This window comes from Lissotriton helveticus, chromosome 4_1 (genome assembly GCF_964261635.1).
Source record: "Lissotriton helveticus chromosome 4_1, aLisHel1.1, whole genome shotgun sequence".
Lineage (NCBI taxonomy): Eukaryota > Metazoa > Chordata > Amphibia > Caudata > Salamandridae > Lissotriton > Lissotriton helveticus.
In genome coordinates this window covers 682,617,748-682,635,265 of record NC_136063.1, presented here as the reverse complement: position 1 = coordinate 682,635,265, position 17,518 = coordinate 682,617,748, and the positions used below count along the sequence as shown (strand labels likewise).

Here is a 17,518-nt window from a genome sequence, read left to right as displayed (position 1 = left end):
CCTTATGTGGACAAAATGTTATGGAGACCTAAGTGTGAACTACCCCAAATAGCACAAAAAAAGGTGTAGCAAGGGGAGGGGGACCCTGGCAGCGAGAGGGTTAATCATTCACATATGAAGATTAGAAGGGCAGAAGGTGCCTTATTTAACCTTTCAAAGGTAGCTGGGAAGGGGATGTTCTTACCCTTTATGAATATTTATGTTCCCAGAGTGCCTCAGCTTCACTTTATGGAGCAGGAATATGGGGTTTTCAGGATGTCTCTAGTTTGCCGACGGCAGAAAATCGCATCTGCAGACAGGTTTCGCATTTTTCTCCCACAAGCTCACATTTCATTATGCACTCAGAGCTAAAGCTTCAAAATTTCTCTGACAAAGTAAAGTTAGCGTCCCTCTTACTTTGGGTGAGTGTTTGGGCCAACACTGAGGCTAGCTTGAATAATACATCATTTAAGATTGCCTAAAATTGGATAAGGAGTGAGCAATCCCCTGGTTGGTTTATTTCAAAAGTAATTTTAAAGTATTAATCTTACCTGAATTTTTTGATGCACCTTGCACTATAAAAAAAAAGGGTATAAGTTGTTCGTAAAGCGCCACTTCTTAGAGAATTGTCAGTCCCAGAGGCTTAAAAATGAGTCTAGCAAAAGCACTATCAGGGAGTACCTCAGCCAGTAAATTCCTGAGGAACCAGCACACTAATTTGCAAACCTGCTGTCTTGGTGGGAGAGATCTTCAATACTTCATTTTATGGCTGGCACAGTGGTGCGGCTTTTCAATTTCTCAGGTACTGGTGGGTCCTCGAGGTCACTAGCTCCGGTTTATCCTATTGATAGATCATCAGACCAGACCATAATGCACTTTAGGCTTCTTTGTCAATTTTTATCAAATGTATTGCATCTTATTTATTAAGCTTATTTTATTATTTTAAATTTAAGGATTTGTGCGTGCAGGGATGTTGTGTTCTTCCTTCAACTTCTAAATGGCCATGATGTCTGTTATAGTGTTTGTGCCTTTTTCATAGCAGCAGATAGATGCAGAAAGTGGATGGATGGCTAGGTGAAATAGGATGGCTATGTAAATCTTCGGGGGGTTGAGGGCTAGAGAAGACTTTTGTTTAGCATAGCTTATTCAATTCCCTTTTTCTTTTACTGTTGTTTATTAAGCTGTTTGCTATTTTATATATGATTCTGGTTCTGTTTTTACTTGTGGATCTTTTATGGCCGTTTTTCGTGCTGAATAAATATATTTGATTTTGATTTGACCCTAGGGGCTTGCCTGTTAAAAAAGTTAAAAGAAATTGAACAAATAAGTAACACATCTAACGCTGAATCTATGTAATGAGAATCTTAGGTTCCATACAAGAAAGTGAACAAAAATGATAATCTGAAAGATTAACTAAATACCAAGACAATCTCTCGAAATACTTTACTACAGCCAGAAAGAGTTTGCAATCTTTAGAGGCAAACACAAGGCGAGACAGTCCTGCAAAAAAAAAAAAAAAAAATGATTCTTCAATAGAAACACCAATGTTCATCACTGATTACATGGGAAATATGGATGACAGATCGGTATGTCACAAGAGATTCACATATGAATAATAGGATCAAGAACTTGATAAATACCAACTGGCAAAATCTAAAGGTACGAGCAGGAGATAGTTTACCGACAGCTCCATGTACTCTGCAATTTGACAAAACATTTAGTTTAGTTGAGAAGGATGTGCAAAATACTGTTGACAGTTTGCCCAATACAAAGGATAACCATAGACATGTAAAGTGCCAAGCATACAAATCTGTTATGGTTACAGACTACTTGGATTTCAATGGCACATCAAGCATTTGAAGTAGATTAACTGTAGGACATAAACGTAGTTTACCTCATCATGGTTTCCTACATAAGGAGCTATGAAAGGGAAAATGGCTGAGAGATGACAGTATGTTTAATGAACATTAGTTAGCTATATAAACCAAAAAACATAGTGTTACTTTGGTCCAATTTGGTCTTGAATTACAACAAAGAAGGATTTAAAACTATTCTTGAGGACATTTTGATAAACAGCAAAGGTAGTGCGAAGAAAAAAAAAAGGACTGCTGAGGAATCGTTGACATTTACTTATTGGGTGTATGAAAGGACCTTATGGGAAAGTTTATTTACAATATTTGGGTGATTTACTCCTTTTTGTTTTTGTATTTGCATTTAAGGATAGCTCGTTGGCTCAAGGGAGCCTTTTGAACACAGGGAGGGGGAGGGAGCACACTGCCTCCCACACTGTATTCAAAAGGCTCCCTTGAGGCAACGAGCTGTCAAGCTCTCCTGGGATGCACCTGTGTGCCTGTGGAGAGGTACTGTGACCTGTGAAGACTTGAGCCCCATTTCAGCAACCCCTGATGACTTTTCTCTGATCCTTACTACTTTTTGCTCTCTTCTGATGATGGACTGAACCCAGAAACACGTGTCTAGAGATAACAGCACTACCTGCACCAACTTTGGTGAAAGACTACAGCCACTTTGAAAGTAAGTGTAATGCATTTACCAGGATTCAATGGGGTGAACTGTGCTGGGAGGAGAGGCAGTGTCCTCCCCCCCCCCCCCCCCCAGGATTTATTCCTTTATTTTGAAGCCTATGTTTTTAATGGCGGTTCAGTCAGTGAGTCAGGTAATAAGTTTCCAACGGCTTAGGGTTAATCTGTTACATGGGGACACCAGACGTCAGCTGTAAGTCTGGAAGCCAGCTGTTTTTAAGGACATCATGAATATTTCCTGTTTCTATTTTGAGGGACATTAAGTATGTGGCTGGGCGAGTTCACAAGTGAGTTATAGACATGTTTCTCTTTTATACTGATACCCAGTAACACAACTAAAATGACTAAGAATTATTGAAGGTTCCTAACTATTTTAGTTTTATGTATCCATATAGCTGCTACCAAGATAATTTTGAGGCTCGATTCTGAATACCAAGATACTATTCTAGTTATATTTTGAACAAGAACACAGTTTCTATGCACTGTGTTAAGATAAGTTAAGCACCTTTTAGTTATATATTACACTTCATGTTATATTTACTAGGTGTTGCTAAATATGTAAGGGAAATAGGAATTGTCTTATGATGTGTATTATATGGGCAATTTTGAAGACCTGCTTTGACAAAACAAGTGTATGCTCACTTGTATTTAATGAGCGAGCGGTATGTGAAAGATGTAGGTCACATGTTTTTTTTCTCTCTCGTAACAATATTGAGATTGCTAGTAATATTACATATATAACTGACTTCTATCAAGTGAGTTCCATGACCTTATGAAAGAAGTTGGTTTTCAGTCCTGTTCCTCTATAAGTTCATGAACTAGTCTGACTTGCAAGACCCTTAAAATGAACAGCAGGGGGTTCTTTATCCAATATAATATATATGCTTTTTAAATTAATATCTTATTTTGTTCTGCACATGGGTTCTGCTAATGGTCTCTACTTCAATGGATTCTTGGGGGACATGGTACTAAATCTAGAATGACTTGTTTCCCACTACACATTTTAACATTTTTCTTCATTACTTAATGGTGAATAATTGAATGCATTTATCATGACAATGGATAATAACCCAATAACTTTGACGGATGTACATAATGGGAATTTTGTCTGATATAAAAATATTTATTGTTTTTTTCTTTGTTTATAGACACTTCGGAAAAACTGTTGTTCCTGACCCTGAACTGTTTATAAGTGTATCCTCAAGTAGGTGTTAAAGACTCCTTCGAACCCTCTGAAATATGATTAATGTTCTTATTTAACTTGGTTTAGTAGATGAAGTCCACAGTGTTCTGGAGTCTTAAAGGACTATTCACTAAGTGGGAGAGCGAGAGTGTGTGTGTGTGTGAGAGAGAGAGTATGTGTGTGTGTGTGTGAGAGAGAGAAAGAGAAATAGAAAGAGAGAAAGAGAAAGAGAAAGAGAAAGAGAAAGAGAAAGAGAAAGAGAAAGAGAAAGAGAGAAAGAGAGAAAGAGAGAAAGAGAGAAAGAGGAAGAGGAAGAGGAAGAGGAAGAGGAAGAGGAAGAGGAAGAGGAAGAGGAAGAGGAAGAGGAAGAGGAAGAGGAAGAGGAAGAGGAAGAGGAAGAGAGAGAGAGAGCGGGAGAGAGAGAAACATGTAAAGGCTTTCATTCTGTGAGCAAGTACTGTCATTTTTCTAAAATGTGTCTTACACCAGGGGACAGCTCCAAAAACTGTGACTCTGCTGGACAAAATATGCACTATAAAAATAAATGTTTTGGTATGCTTTGCATATTGGGAAGGCAAATTGGGTAGGCCGTAGTTCAAAAGAGACTTTTGTTTTTTGCTTTTAGACATGTCAGAGTGATAGGCATAGTGATCATCCTGCATTTTCGTTTCAATAGCAATCAGCCTTTTTGCTTCTGAAATACTAGCATTTGTTGGACCTATTTGTTTACCAGAAAGTAATGCAAATAAACTTCTCCACGGGCCATTTTTGTGTTTGAGGTCTCTTAGTAGTAAAAGCTACAAGAATCATTGAGAAGTGATAACATCAGATTTTTTAAATAAGGGTATGGTTGTGTTTTCACCTGATTCATTCAAAGTATATGTTCCTCTGTGAGAAGTTGATTTCATGATTTGTCCCCGTCTTCTATTACAGAGTTGTGCATGATGGAAGGTTCAAAGGCACTTGCTACTGATTTGGCTTGGACAGTTCTCTTGGGTTGGTTATTGCTGAATACCAAATTGTACTTCACCTCTTGTTGCTACTGCTACAAATACTGCAGGACCTAAACTGCTGCTCAGTGTATAGTTTCTGTAAGGAGCTCCTTTCGCATCATCTAACACAGGATGCTTAGGTCTAGTCTTACAAGCCTAACAGCTTCTTTCGGAATATTTTTCATTTTATTTGCGTCAGTTCTTAAATGTGTGGTCTACATGGGCACAGACCCATCAAGACCATACATGATGGAGTATTTGCAATTATACAGGACTGTGGCCTATTTTAGGAATGTACATTTTCTTTTTTTTGTGCAGGGCAGGCACCTTAATCTGTGACCAATTATAAACATTTCAATGGTATTCAAGTAGAGGCTTTTCCTAGCATAAAATACACAATACTGTTTCTTAAATCCTCACACTTATCTAACTATAATTTCCAAGTTAGCAATTTAGCAGGGACATTGTTGCAAGTTAACTCTGCATTAATAATCCTATTCCCACTAGAATTGGCCTTTTTTTCCAACGATAGAGCGCATGTTTTCCGGAGTCTAAAAAATTGCTAAAAGTTGTTTTTGACCAGAGCCAATACCAGAGTAAAAGCTGGGTAAAGGAAAACTAACATCTAAAACCAGAGAAAGTGACTCAAACAATTACCGAGGTATGCAACAAATATGACTAACCTTAATGTGCCTGTAGCTTTGTGTTGTACTAGCAACAACAACAATGAATGTTGCGCACCAACTATTTTTACCAGTAATTCAGCGATGGCAGTCTTTTTAAAAAAAATAATGTATATAATTCCACAGAGAGATAATCGGCAATTGTGGGCGAGAAATATTCTATACAGTAGCTACCAAATCATTTCAGTCTTTTTTCTACATAAAACATTTTGTTTTTGCCTTCAGTCCATTTATGCTAATACTTGTGTGAGTTACGAAGTCACAATAGTCATAATAATAACAACAAACACTGTGCCTTATAATTTACCATTTCTTTGCTGTATAACTCAATAGACCCAGAGTCCTAAATCATTACTGTGTCGTCATACAGTTATGTGACCTTGGTTATAAGGCTACTCAAAAAACTGAATTAGTGGAACAATTTTAAGTTGAACTTTGTAGTTACCAACACACAATTATATGGCATAAACAAACACATATTACGTTTAAACACAGATACACATACTTGTGTGATTCAAGTTGTTATTTATTTCCTTGTTTTTAACCCCTTCTGTATGACTTGCTGCAATGATGATATACAGACATACCAAAATTAATGCTGTTGTGTATATTCAAATGGATAGTGTAATCCGAACAGATCGGCGGCTTGATTCAAGTTGTGTAATCAAAACAAGCAGCAAGCACATATTATGGAATGTCACAACACCTGAGAAAAAAATGCCTGCTCTTTACATAATGGAACGTAATATTAAAAAATATATATGAATATAAAAAATCAGGATTACCTAATATTAAGCCCACCATCGTGCTCAAATACCCGGTCCCGCTTCCCAGGTTGAGGAATGACAATCCGGGCTGAAGCTTCAGTGCTTCCATGACTTCAGAATATATGCAAGGGGCTGATAGATGTATATTTCCATGCTTCCAGGCCAAGTCTTTGTAAGCATTGTCCCTGTATCCTTCCAAGTAATATTCCCCCCGGTCAATGGCTCTGAAAGCTTGCTCCACTCTTTCAGTACGAATATACTGTGCTTCTTTCAGGTTGTCAATTAAATCATCATTGTCTTCCCCAGCGCTTACTGCTCCCCCCATATCAACGCCAAAGGATGTTTCAAATAATTCCAAAATCCATTAGTAGGGCTGTAGATCTGCTTGAAGAAATCAATTCATGTCAGCCGTGTGATTTTCCTTACTTCAACAATTCAGCAACGTGCCCCCTGGGACAACAAAATAGTAAAAATGTGCTACATTAGTAATATGTGCTTAGGTTTGCAATAATTGATAGAAATACATGAACAATAGTGTCACAATGAATCTGCGAAACAGATCTACTTTCAATGACCTATTAACAGCTTCTTTCGGATTAGAACTCCTATAACTGTAGGATACAACACACTATGCCCATTAAGGTGGAGAGCGATGGTAATATTTGAGGCTGACACACAAAGAATATTATTTATCAAATTATAGAACATTTACCAACTTATGCATTGAGGGTTGTAGTACTGTGGTATACGTATGGGATAAAAACATGGACTTATCTCACTTGGGTGGGGGGGGTTGAATTATCAAAGGGCATGGGGCCCCAAGACTTATCTTAGTAATCACTACCAATCGATACAGACTAGACCCTGGTGAAATGTTTGTTGACTGTTAACTGATGCATACTGACATCTCAAAAATAGAAACTTGACAAAAATCCTATAACAAGCATTGGAAATGCAATAGGTCTCGCAATAGAAAAGTTTGACCTTTTGGTGTTGTAAATGTGAATATTTTTTAATTTTTGTTTATATTTTGCAAATTATAAAAGTATTAATTATGTTATTTGAAATGCCAATCGGAGATTATAAGGGATTGTTTTCATTTGTTTTGATGCGAAGTGGTACTTGTCCATCTTTGTTTTACTGTAGGATGAAGGACATCTGTTATTTTTTCTCTACTCCTGAGTGTCAGTCTCCTCAGCTCTGTTTTCTGTGGATTTTATTATGCGTGAGTGTTCTGTATGCCCGGAGTATCGGAGCTGCGGGTGAATGCAGAGGCAGAGCCTTAAAGATCCGTCTCTGGGAGGCGTCAGCACGTCTGTACTTCCAGACTAGAAAAGCCTACATAAAACATGGCGCGTGCGCTGCTGCTTCTTGATGTAACAGAGAGGGGTCACTTCTGGGCACCATAGGGTGGTAGAAAGGTGGGAAGATGGAGGGAACAGAGGACTGACGGGGAGAGGAGCTAGAAAGTACAAATGAAACTAGAACTAATGAGGGGCTGAGATAGTGGACGGAGAGCGGCAGAGGAGAGGGGGGCAGGCAAGTGTAAATGTGAGAAAGTAAGGCGAGAAAGAGAAATAGTGCGAGGGAAAGAGGAAACCTGCCCTTTTCCCGACAACTACCTGCATTTGAACTTTTAGCCTCTCCAATTAGCATACATTTGAACACAGAGAATGGAAAAAACAGATGCCAGCATATTTTTGGTGGAGCGGCCGGGCGGTGAATAGGAGGCAATAGAAAGAGACCACCTGATGATGTCATAGGGAGATGCGAGGGTGAAAGCAGAGGGAAGATGACGTGGGGAAGAGTTCCAAAGCTAAGAGGCACGAAGTGAGAAAGTGCAGGAGCAGCTGTGATTACACGGGGACGAAGAGCATCCAGCAGATACGGAGACAGAATAGTGTGTGCAAGGGAGAGCACGAGTGTGTGCAAGGGACAGCACGAGTGTGCAAAAGGGGATGAAGCTAAGGAGTACCAGCTGATGGAACCATTTAAATACGACGCACCGACATAATTGGAGTAGGAACCGGAAGTCATGGAATGGGTGAAAGGAAATGGAGAGTACTGAAGTGGGAGAGGATATGACCAGGAAGCGAGTTGCGGAACTGAATGTGGTTTAAGGAGTTGCAAAGAGTACGTTTGAAAACTCAACAAGGAGGAAAAGTAGTAGTCCACGCATGCAAAACAGGGTAATATTTTGGTAGGGAATCATGTTGGCATGGCATGTGAGAATATTTACAGGTTAACAGGCAACATAACAAGACAAGTTGGGCGGCACAACGGGGGCAGAAAAAAAAACGCGGCCGCAAAATGAAAGTAAAAAACGCGGCCGCGAAATGAAAGCCTTTGATGCAGCAAGGGGCGGAGGCACCAAGCTGGGGAACAGATGGCTGGCTTTGATGTGCACGTGCGTTTTATGTCAATGCGCTTGCGCATTGAGCTTGCTTTTCACGGGCACAGCATGAAATCGCCAGTTTAGTTAAGCTGTGGATAAGCCCCTATATTGTCGCAAGCTCAATGCGCAAGCGCATTGACAAGCGAGACCTAAAAATGCATATAATAAAACATCAAGTATTTGCTTTATGCTCAACAAAGAAGTAAAATAATACCTATAGCTTGCTTGAGTCCGAACATGTCAAATACAACGGGCCAAATCACAAAAGCATTTATGAGTAAAGGACAGGGGCATTGTGAACCCTCTGCTATAGCAGCTACGCCGGTGGTGAGATTCTTTATGGACCTCTTCGGTCTGCAATTCAGCAGACAAAAGCTCTCAATAAACCTTTTAAAGGGAAAACAACCTCACCACGCAGCCAGAACCACAAAGTGCCTTTACAGCCCGGGCAATACAACATACGCATTATTACCACAAGCTTCCACGCAAGTCTTTACAACGACTTGCTTTAGGGAACATGTTGTCGGACTGGTGTTGGATTTTAAGTCTAACACTGTCCTTACTGCTGCACAGAATGGGGTTGTAATAGTAAATTATACTATTCCAAAGTGCTGCGCTTCCCTAAGGCAAGTCATTGTAACAACTTGCCTGGTAAAGGAATGCGTGGCGACGACGCGCTTGTTGTGTTGCCAGCATGCGTGGTTCCGTCATACAACCCCTTTAAGGGCAAACTTGTGTCAATAAGATAGGAGTGGGAGCAAGGAAGAACGACAGAGGGGTAAATAGAAACGGGAAAGAAGGAATACGGACTGAAAGAAAGGGTGGAAGAAAGAGTGAAATGTAGGAAGCGTGATAGGAAGGATGGATGAATGAGTGGGTGGGTGGATGAGTAGGTGGATGAATGAGTCAGTGAAAAGATAGGTGAATGTATCGGTGGATGGAGACAGGTGGAAGAATAGCAGAGTAAAGGGAAATCAGATTGTGGATGGATGAGTAAGTCAAAGGACGAACATATGGCTGGACTTGGAAACCACCTATAAATATCTGGGTGTAATCTTGGACCACAAGATCAAGTTCAAGCCCCAAATGGAATCCTTGCGAGGGAAGGGAACCGTGACCTGTTTGGCAATAAAATCTCTAAAGGTCAAGCTCCCCGACTTAACGTTCAATCCGCGGCTCCAGTTCTTGCGAGCAAAGCTACAACTGATTCTTACATATGGGAGCGAACCCCTTCAAGGAAAGAATGCAGTGCTATTGGACATCGGGATAGCAAATTCATACAGGGCAATCTTCATTCTGCCAAGATACGTTTCTCCAGCACAAATACGGCTTGAATTCGGTTTGTTAAAACAAACATTGGAAAGACGGGGCATGTATGTTACTACATGGCAGAAGATTCGGAGTGCCGAGGTTGGTTCTATAAACTCAAATTTATGGGAAGAGCTGCTTGGTCAATGAAAATCTTCAGCCAGAAACTACTTATTTGATTCACTCCATATCTTTGGCCTGTCAGACCTTTGGGACATCTCTACTGATCTTTTTACTTTTAAAAAAATTACGAAAAAATCAGTACGTATCATCTCCTCTATTGAGGACAAGAAGACACTATCCAAAAGAGCCCACGGCTGGATTACACTCGGCGATTATACAGTCCTGCAGCCTCAAGAGTATCTTAACATTGGAATCAATCTAAAGACAAAGGAAAAGTTTTAAAACTACGCTTAGGCGTAATTCCAGCTGCCCCCCATCTCCCGCCCTGGGAAAGAAAAAACTCTCCGGAATACTGTCGCTTGTGGAAAGCTGGCAAGGAAGATATCATCCACGTAATCTGTATTTACTCCAAACTAAAGGACATGAGGTACGATTTATTGCGTCCATCATTCAAACTATATGGTGTTCGAACATGTAGGCAGGCGATCAAACTGTGCTTCAACCCCAGCAAAACAAAATTAAATTGTCGGGTTACAAAATGTTTTGAATTGGTGGCGAAAAGACAGAAGAGCATGTCTCCAGCGGATTAATAAAAAAGCCGGACTGAAAATCATTGACACGGTGACCTGCAGCCATGAACCTTTAAAAATAATGATGGCCATAAATTGACATTAAGTAAATTCTATTAAAAAGTTTTAGAAATTGTATAAACTTAATTTTACATTACATTTTAGCAATGTTCTAACTGTTTTGTAAAGGTTTTAATTAACCATGTACAAATAAATTATCTTATCTTATCTCAAAGGACGAACATATGGGTGGATGGATGTATGTGTGGACTGATGCATGGACTGCTGATGGATCAATAACTGAATAGATGGATGGAATAGCTGATGGATGGGATGAGGAAAGAATGTATGATGTATGGAAGAATGAACGGATGACAGAATGTAAAAGTGAAATGGTGGCTAGGAGTGGGTGGATGGAAGGGTGAATGGATAGATTCTTGAATGGAAGAGACAAGGGAACTCTTCTAGGGAGGTGCCGGCTCACTTGCTTCGCTAGCTTGGTGCCATCACAGCTTTGTCAAAAAGTGGGGGGTATTTTAATTTTCTGGCTACTCTCTTGGTAAAGGACATAGTACTGTACGAGAATTATTTTACATACTCTTACATGCCTTAGACAATCTGGCCAGAAACGCCCAATTTCGTTTTACTAAAAGTGCAAGTTCTTTCTATATGTGGTAACTGTACACAAATCACACAAAAAGCATACACAAACATGTAAAAGAATACAAACAAGAGTGATTTTAAATACTCCAACCAGGTATGTAGCAAGCATACTGTGGGCCGTTGTGCAAGAAAGGAAATGTCCACTTTGAATGCAGTTGAAGTAGTATATATAGCAATTATCAGGGTTCAATGGGCCCCTCAGGGCTCTAATGCCAATGCCCCTACTGCACCAATGGCCGCTATGCCCTCAACTCCTACTGGTCTTTGCGAGTAAGCCCCAAAGACTACAGTCACAGCCTATAGTCACATCTAATGGGACAAAGTTTGTTTTCTCACAGGCTGGAAAACACCAACGCCCTACTGTAGACATGGACACAGGCTCCATTAAGATCTAACCCCTCCCAACATCCCTATTATCTGTGGGATTGCCTACGTAGGCGGTTTCTAATAGTCATTTTTACTCGGATAAATAAATATTCTCCACTAAAGAAACATTTTCAAAAGATAAGGGAAACAGTATACTTCGCTTCTGCACACCCTCCCCCATCTTCCCTTCTCACAAATGTTAATATTTGTAGCTATTATCAAAAATACAGAGGACTTGGGTAGGTTTTTAGCTATTATTATATAGAGTATTTCTGTAAATTTAATTTTAACCAGAACTCCACAAAGGACATTCTAGTTCATTTACAGGAAAGGGGGCCAAGACTTTAGCACCTTTGTAGTACAAAGAAAAAGGTTACACAGTTGAACTAAGAATCTGTGTTATATAGAAATCTTTCTAAGAGATCACTAACACATGAAGCTTTCTTTAAGAAGGATACAATTACATTAAATATTACACCTGATCTGTAGGCTTTTCCCCATTAATCTGTGGGTTCCCTGCCGCCTTGCGAAGCAGTTAGAAACTGTTTATGCAGACACGGACAACAAAAGCCTTAAATCGGCATGTATGCGCATGCGTATTTGTATAAAAAAGATTACATCTCTATGCAGCTTTTGAATCTGACACAGTGGAGATGGAATAGGAGTACGGAAGTCATAAAAATATATCATGGCTCTCTCCTAATCCCACCTTGTGGGTAAACTACACAACATGATGATCGAAGACAAGATGGAGAATACAGTAGGATATGGCATCCAATGGCATATTCAAAATAATTTCTTAAGGCATCTTGGTCAAATTCCGAACCACTCTGGGAGGAAACATTGAGGGTAGTGATGTCAGAGTACCCTGGAGTAGTCGCCGTGTAACTGTCAAATAATATCTCAGTGACGGCAACATGACTAGAGAATCTGAAGAAACCAACAGAAGCCCTAATTATGGTCATTCTAAAGAAGGAGCATCCGCTTTAAGATTACCAGTAATAGATCAGGGAGCTATTCCTGGCAGTTGTGGTTTAAGAGCCAGGCTCGCTGCAACCAGACGAATGTAAGTGACAAAAATATGACAAGGAAAACGTACATCTCTATCTAGTGTTACATTGAAAGTGTACTTACCTCGATATTGTGCTCCCAACCACCCAGCTGAGGTGAGAGACTGGAGAATGTAGATCAAGAGTTCCTCATACAGGCACAAACCAAGGGCAATTAGAGTACGATCTTGTGCGAGTGCATGTTGGTTTTGAGGTGCATAATGCGCAACACACTTTTATAAATCTTGCAAAAGTATAATCCATAATGATATCAATTTCGATGAAAGTGACTTCAAGGCACAGGAAGAAATTGGTTTGAAAGACCTGTGCATAAAATTAGGATAGTTTTAGGTCTCACCCGACAATGGGACTTCTCACTGGAAGCAATTAATGCAACAAACTAAGGACTAGTCCTGGGAACCAGCCAACTCCCAATAATACTCTGCTAGCTAACAAAGATGTGGGAAAGACTGCACCCTGCTTTGTGATGCAGAAGATATTTTTATGTGTAAGAAATGGGGTTATTGGTTGAGGGGGTGGAAGCCCCACTGAGGCAACAACCACAATCCTGGTCAGGCTGAACCACAAAATTCAATAAATTATACTGTGCTTAGCCTACCACTGTTGAAGGCATTGAATATCTGAAGCAGAGGAGATTTGCAATTGGAGTTGCATATCATCAGCATATTTTATTTTATTTGAGGAGTTTTATATAGCGCGGACATGACCAGTCAGGGTATCAGAGCCCTGTACAAACAAGCATTTGTAATGCAATAGGTCTCGCATGTATGGGTGTTTCAGCTATTGGCATTGTAAATGGCAATGCCTTTTATGTAATGCGAGACCTATTTCTATTTGAAAAAATAGTGCACGTAGGCTGTAATTAAAGCCTACCAATTAACAACACTTGTAACAGGGGATGCTGCCATGGGAGGTTATAAAATGAGACAAAGTGGTTCTAAGGAGGGACTACTAAGCTTATTGACCAATGAACAGCCACAGTTTACAGTGGTACAGCGCTGGCTACTCACAGTTCCAAGGGGTGACTGCTGAGTAAACTGCGCAGTTTTTATTTAGAAAAAAAGCCATGTCACTCTGGTTACTCCTGCCCAGAGAGTCTGACTCCAGGCCACACTGGTCATCATCGGTACGACTTGTAACTCTAAATACCAACTAGTCGATTTGGTGACTTACTGGTACAGTATCTAAATCCACTAATAGTAGTACCAACGCCCCCAAATCTCTCCACCCAGTACAAGTAACACTGTCTGGGCATTGGTGGCACCTCATTAGTAACACTTTGTCACCCATATATAGAAATAAGCAACAGAAAAGTGCAAAGGGCCTTCCACTGCACAACAACACGTGTTGCTGCATTTTTTGACCCGTATGAGCTAGAAACATTTTGTATTGTTAAAAACTGTAGATTATGCGGAAGATGATGGATTGCCTGGCAAATGTGGCAAATCAACAATTATGCAAAAAAGGTCAGCGGCCGCAATAATCGCATAATTCCAGTGGCCCTGCCAATAGCTAAACCAATCCAACCGTAGGAGCTATAATCCAAGATGCCGCTGTGTTGGGCCACACCAAAGAAGTTATAATAAACAACACCAGCTAAATTTAAAACTGTAACTATTCTGTGCCATACTACAACAGTTCAGCCAAACCTCCAGCTACTGTACATCAAGATGCCCCTACGATATTCCACTGTAGTACAACCTAACCCATTCACCCGAGGGCATCATTTCAGGTTCAACCTCATAAGAAATCATTTGTTTCTTGTTTGTCTTTTAAGATGAGGACACTCAGGCACCAAAGCCTATAGGTGAGGGGGGTAACAAATGACATGCCGTTGGGAAACCAGTTGCTACATGCAGAGGGGAATATGTTGTTCTATTACTGGGCTTTTAGTAATCCTAATGCATTCTGGGATTTGTAGTATTAGTGGCATAGCTGGTTCTGTGGCCCCTCACCTCACTTTAGAAAAGACAGTATTGATTTCTGCAAACCCCACCCTGAAAACTCTACCGCAGCCTCTGGGGAAACAGCGGTTCTGAAGTAGCGGATCACACCAGCTTGGGAAAGTGAAGCCAGGACCCAGGGGCAACACAGACTTACTGAAGGAAAATACTACTATGAACAAGCCAAAAACAAACAAAGCAATATCTTGCAAGATGTTGGTGTTCTCTGAGCGCAAGTTCCGGCTACACGTCTGTGGCATTGAGATAGGAACACGGACATGCTGGAACCATGAAAGCGGTCAGCAGTTGCCCACCCGGACACACTACCAAGCGGGGACGCCCGTGCCTCAGCCCTCGGTACATTTTTTTTTAATGGACTTTGGCAGCTGCTTAATAGAAAATAAGACATTGAGCTGATCTATCTATCTATCATCTGTTATTAAAGCCTGGAGCATGTTTCTGTGACCTGAAATGCAATTTAAATGGCGAATGCATTACGTTTAACAAAACACTGTGGCACCCTTCCAATAAATCTAGCCTTATCGGTGTTGGGACCAAAGATCAGTGTTGCATGATAACGTCACTGTGGCAAGGGCACCCTAGCGCTGATCCTTTTCACCTGTATTTTACCCAAATGTTTTTGCACTTGACCTAACGTGGCAGCCGAACCGGAAGCACAATATAAAAGGGTTTTGAAGAGATTCACCCTCCAATTGAAAGGATGCACTCTCCTCATACTACTATGCGCTCATTGGAGGGAGCAAAAGAACAACGCCGGCCCAATCAGACAAACGTGTCTTTCGTGTGGACCAATTGCAAGCCTGGGGCAGAGGAGCACGCAACATGCTTGATCACTGTGAAGTGGAAGTGACCCTAGAACTGGAAGGGGGCATGGAGGAGTGGATTTTTGACTAGAGTTAGGGCTGCGGTCTCTGGAGCTGTCCAGGGTGTTGCAACGCGGCTATCAAGGCTTCCACCTATACTGCTATGCTGCTGGTTGACACATCCCCCGCGAGCTCAGAGGACCGATTACGACTCCGGCTGGTCGCTTTGTGGCTGTTAAACTATTTGGGCTGCCGCCTGAGTCACAGCCAGGTCTGCTGGAGATCCCGGTGCTTTGACTCGAGTGGGCTCCATGGCCGGTCGGCCATCTCGTCTCTGCCGTTTCCGGGAGCTCCGGTCTGGAGCTTTGAGAAGCTGGAAGAGGAGTTAAAGAGTCGAGGGAATCGGGAGCCCTCGCGTACTACCCGCACCCGAGACCCGCCACCGGTCTCCTTGACGCACACTGCAGTGAAGGAGACGCCGTTGGATTACCAGTGGGATCGGCCGGACATCACTTCGCCAGCCAAGCCGTCTCTGTTGCAGTGGGGGCCATCGGCTGGGAGCTCAGAGCCAAGCTATTTCCCAGACCCCTTTAGGACTTGCATGCAAGCTCAAACGTGGTATGCCACCAAGGAAAGGAAAAAAAAAAGTGCGTCAGATTGCCAGAGACGCCGTGAGTGAGGAAAAGGAACATAAAAGTGAAAGCACGCACTTCCCACATATGCCTGAAATGCCGCGAGCGAATGACGCCGTGCGCGTGCACATCTTCTGTCAGGGCAGGCACGGCAAACAGGAGACAGGGAGGTAACAAAACATGCCTCCCTGCCAATAAAAATCACGTATGTTTGACCAGCGCCAATCAGAAGCATGGGTGGAGCTTCCAACCTCGCTTTGCAAGCTTAAGCGACAACAATGGATCTCGCCAGGAGCGAGCAACATATGCGCTGCGTCCCTAGGCTTGACCTAAACTAGACAAGTTATACATACAGGGAGAAATGCAATAAGGAATAAGCAAGCAGCGGTACAGATACAATTAAGCACAATAAAACACTCGGCCAAGTAGATTTAGGATCCAGAGGTCCCCACAGGAAAATAGACAAGCTGAGTAGCTTCAGGGCTACTATTAAAGGAAACTATTTGACAGAATAGATGTTACTTCTTTTTTGAAGGAGGTAGTCAAGGGGTTTAATCTTATTTCAGGTAGACCAGAAAAGGAGCGATTGTAAGTTTTCTTTTTGTGCGTCATACAGGCTATCTTCAGCTGGACCCTCGCTTCAAATGGGGGCCAGTTGAGATGTTTTAAGTCTAATGTAAAGTGTTTGAATCTTCGGGATCCTTTGATAAGCCTAGCAGCTGAGTTCAATGTGGCTCTTAGTACTGCCTTATGGTTAGGTAGATGTTCAATAATAGGGAAATGACAGGCCCCTGAGGGATGCCAAAGTGTTGGGTGTGAGGAGCTAATCTGATGGGTGGTAGGCATACTACGAGTTGCCTTTTCCCAAGATGAAAGTTTAGCAATTTTAGACCATTTTAAAAAAATTCCAAGATGATGGATTCTTTGCAATAACATGGGGGTTTACAATATCAAAAGTAGGCCTGGGAACAATTTTAATTGTGAATCTTGATGGTGTTATCTGTGCATAGGGCATCAAGAAGCTCTATGTAGAGGTAGAAGATGACAGGAGACAGCATGGAAACCCGGGGACTCTGCATGTGATACAGATCTCTAAGAACGTGGCGGTGCCCATGTGAAACAATTGGTGTTGGTTAAAAAGTTAGAAGGTGAACCAACGAAGTACCCTGCTAGTGAATCCCATTCAAGGCTTCAGGGTGCATATGAGGGTGGGATAGCCGAGTGTCAAATACAGCCGAGTTTCTCTACTATCAGGAGGCAGGGGTCCCCCTTCATAAATCAATCAGTCATAATTTATAATGCACGGCTGCATCACCCATGAGGGTCTAGAGTCGCTGGGGGACAATGCTCATGCGGCAGATAGAAAGCATTGTCTAGGATGTATAAGGCAGCGGTCTCCATGCTGCAGCATTACCTGAACCCAAACTGGAAATAGGTTGCTGTATCAGAACTGAAGAAATATATGCGGACTACATGAAACT

General features: G+C 41.5%; 1 protein-coding gene across 2 annotated transcripts in view; it reads right to left on the bottom strand.

Moving 5' to 3' along the window:
• PCMTD1 (protein-L-isoaspartate (D-aspartate) O-methyltransferase domain containing 1) overlaps positions 1-17,518 on the bottom strand; it is a 454,916-nt gene that overhangs the window by 344,931 nt on the left and 92,467 nt on the right. For both annotated transcript variants that reach the window (XM_078687315.1, XM_078687314.1), the window contains exon 2: positions 6,163-6,594. In XM_078687315.1, the coding sequence (XP_078543441.1) occupies positions 6,163-6,469 (307 nt within the window). In that variant the 5' untranslated portion in view covers positions 6,470-6,594. The remainder of the gene's footprint in view (positions 1-6,162; positions 6,595-17,518) is intronic.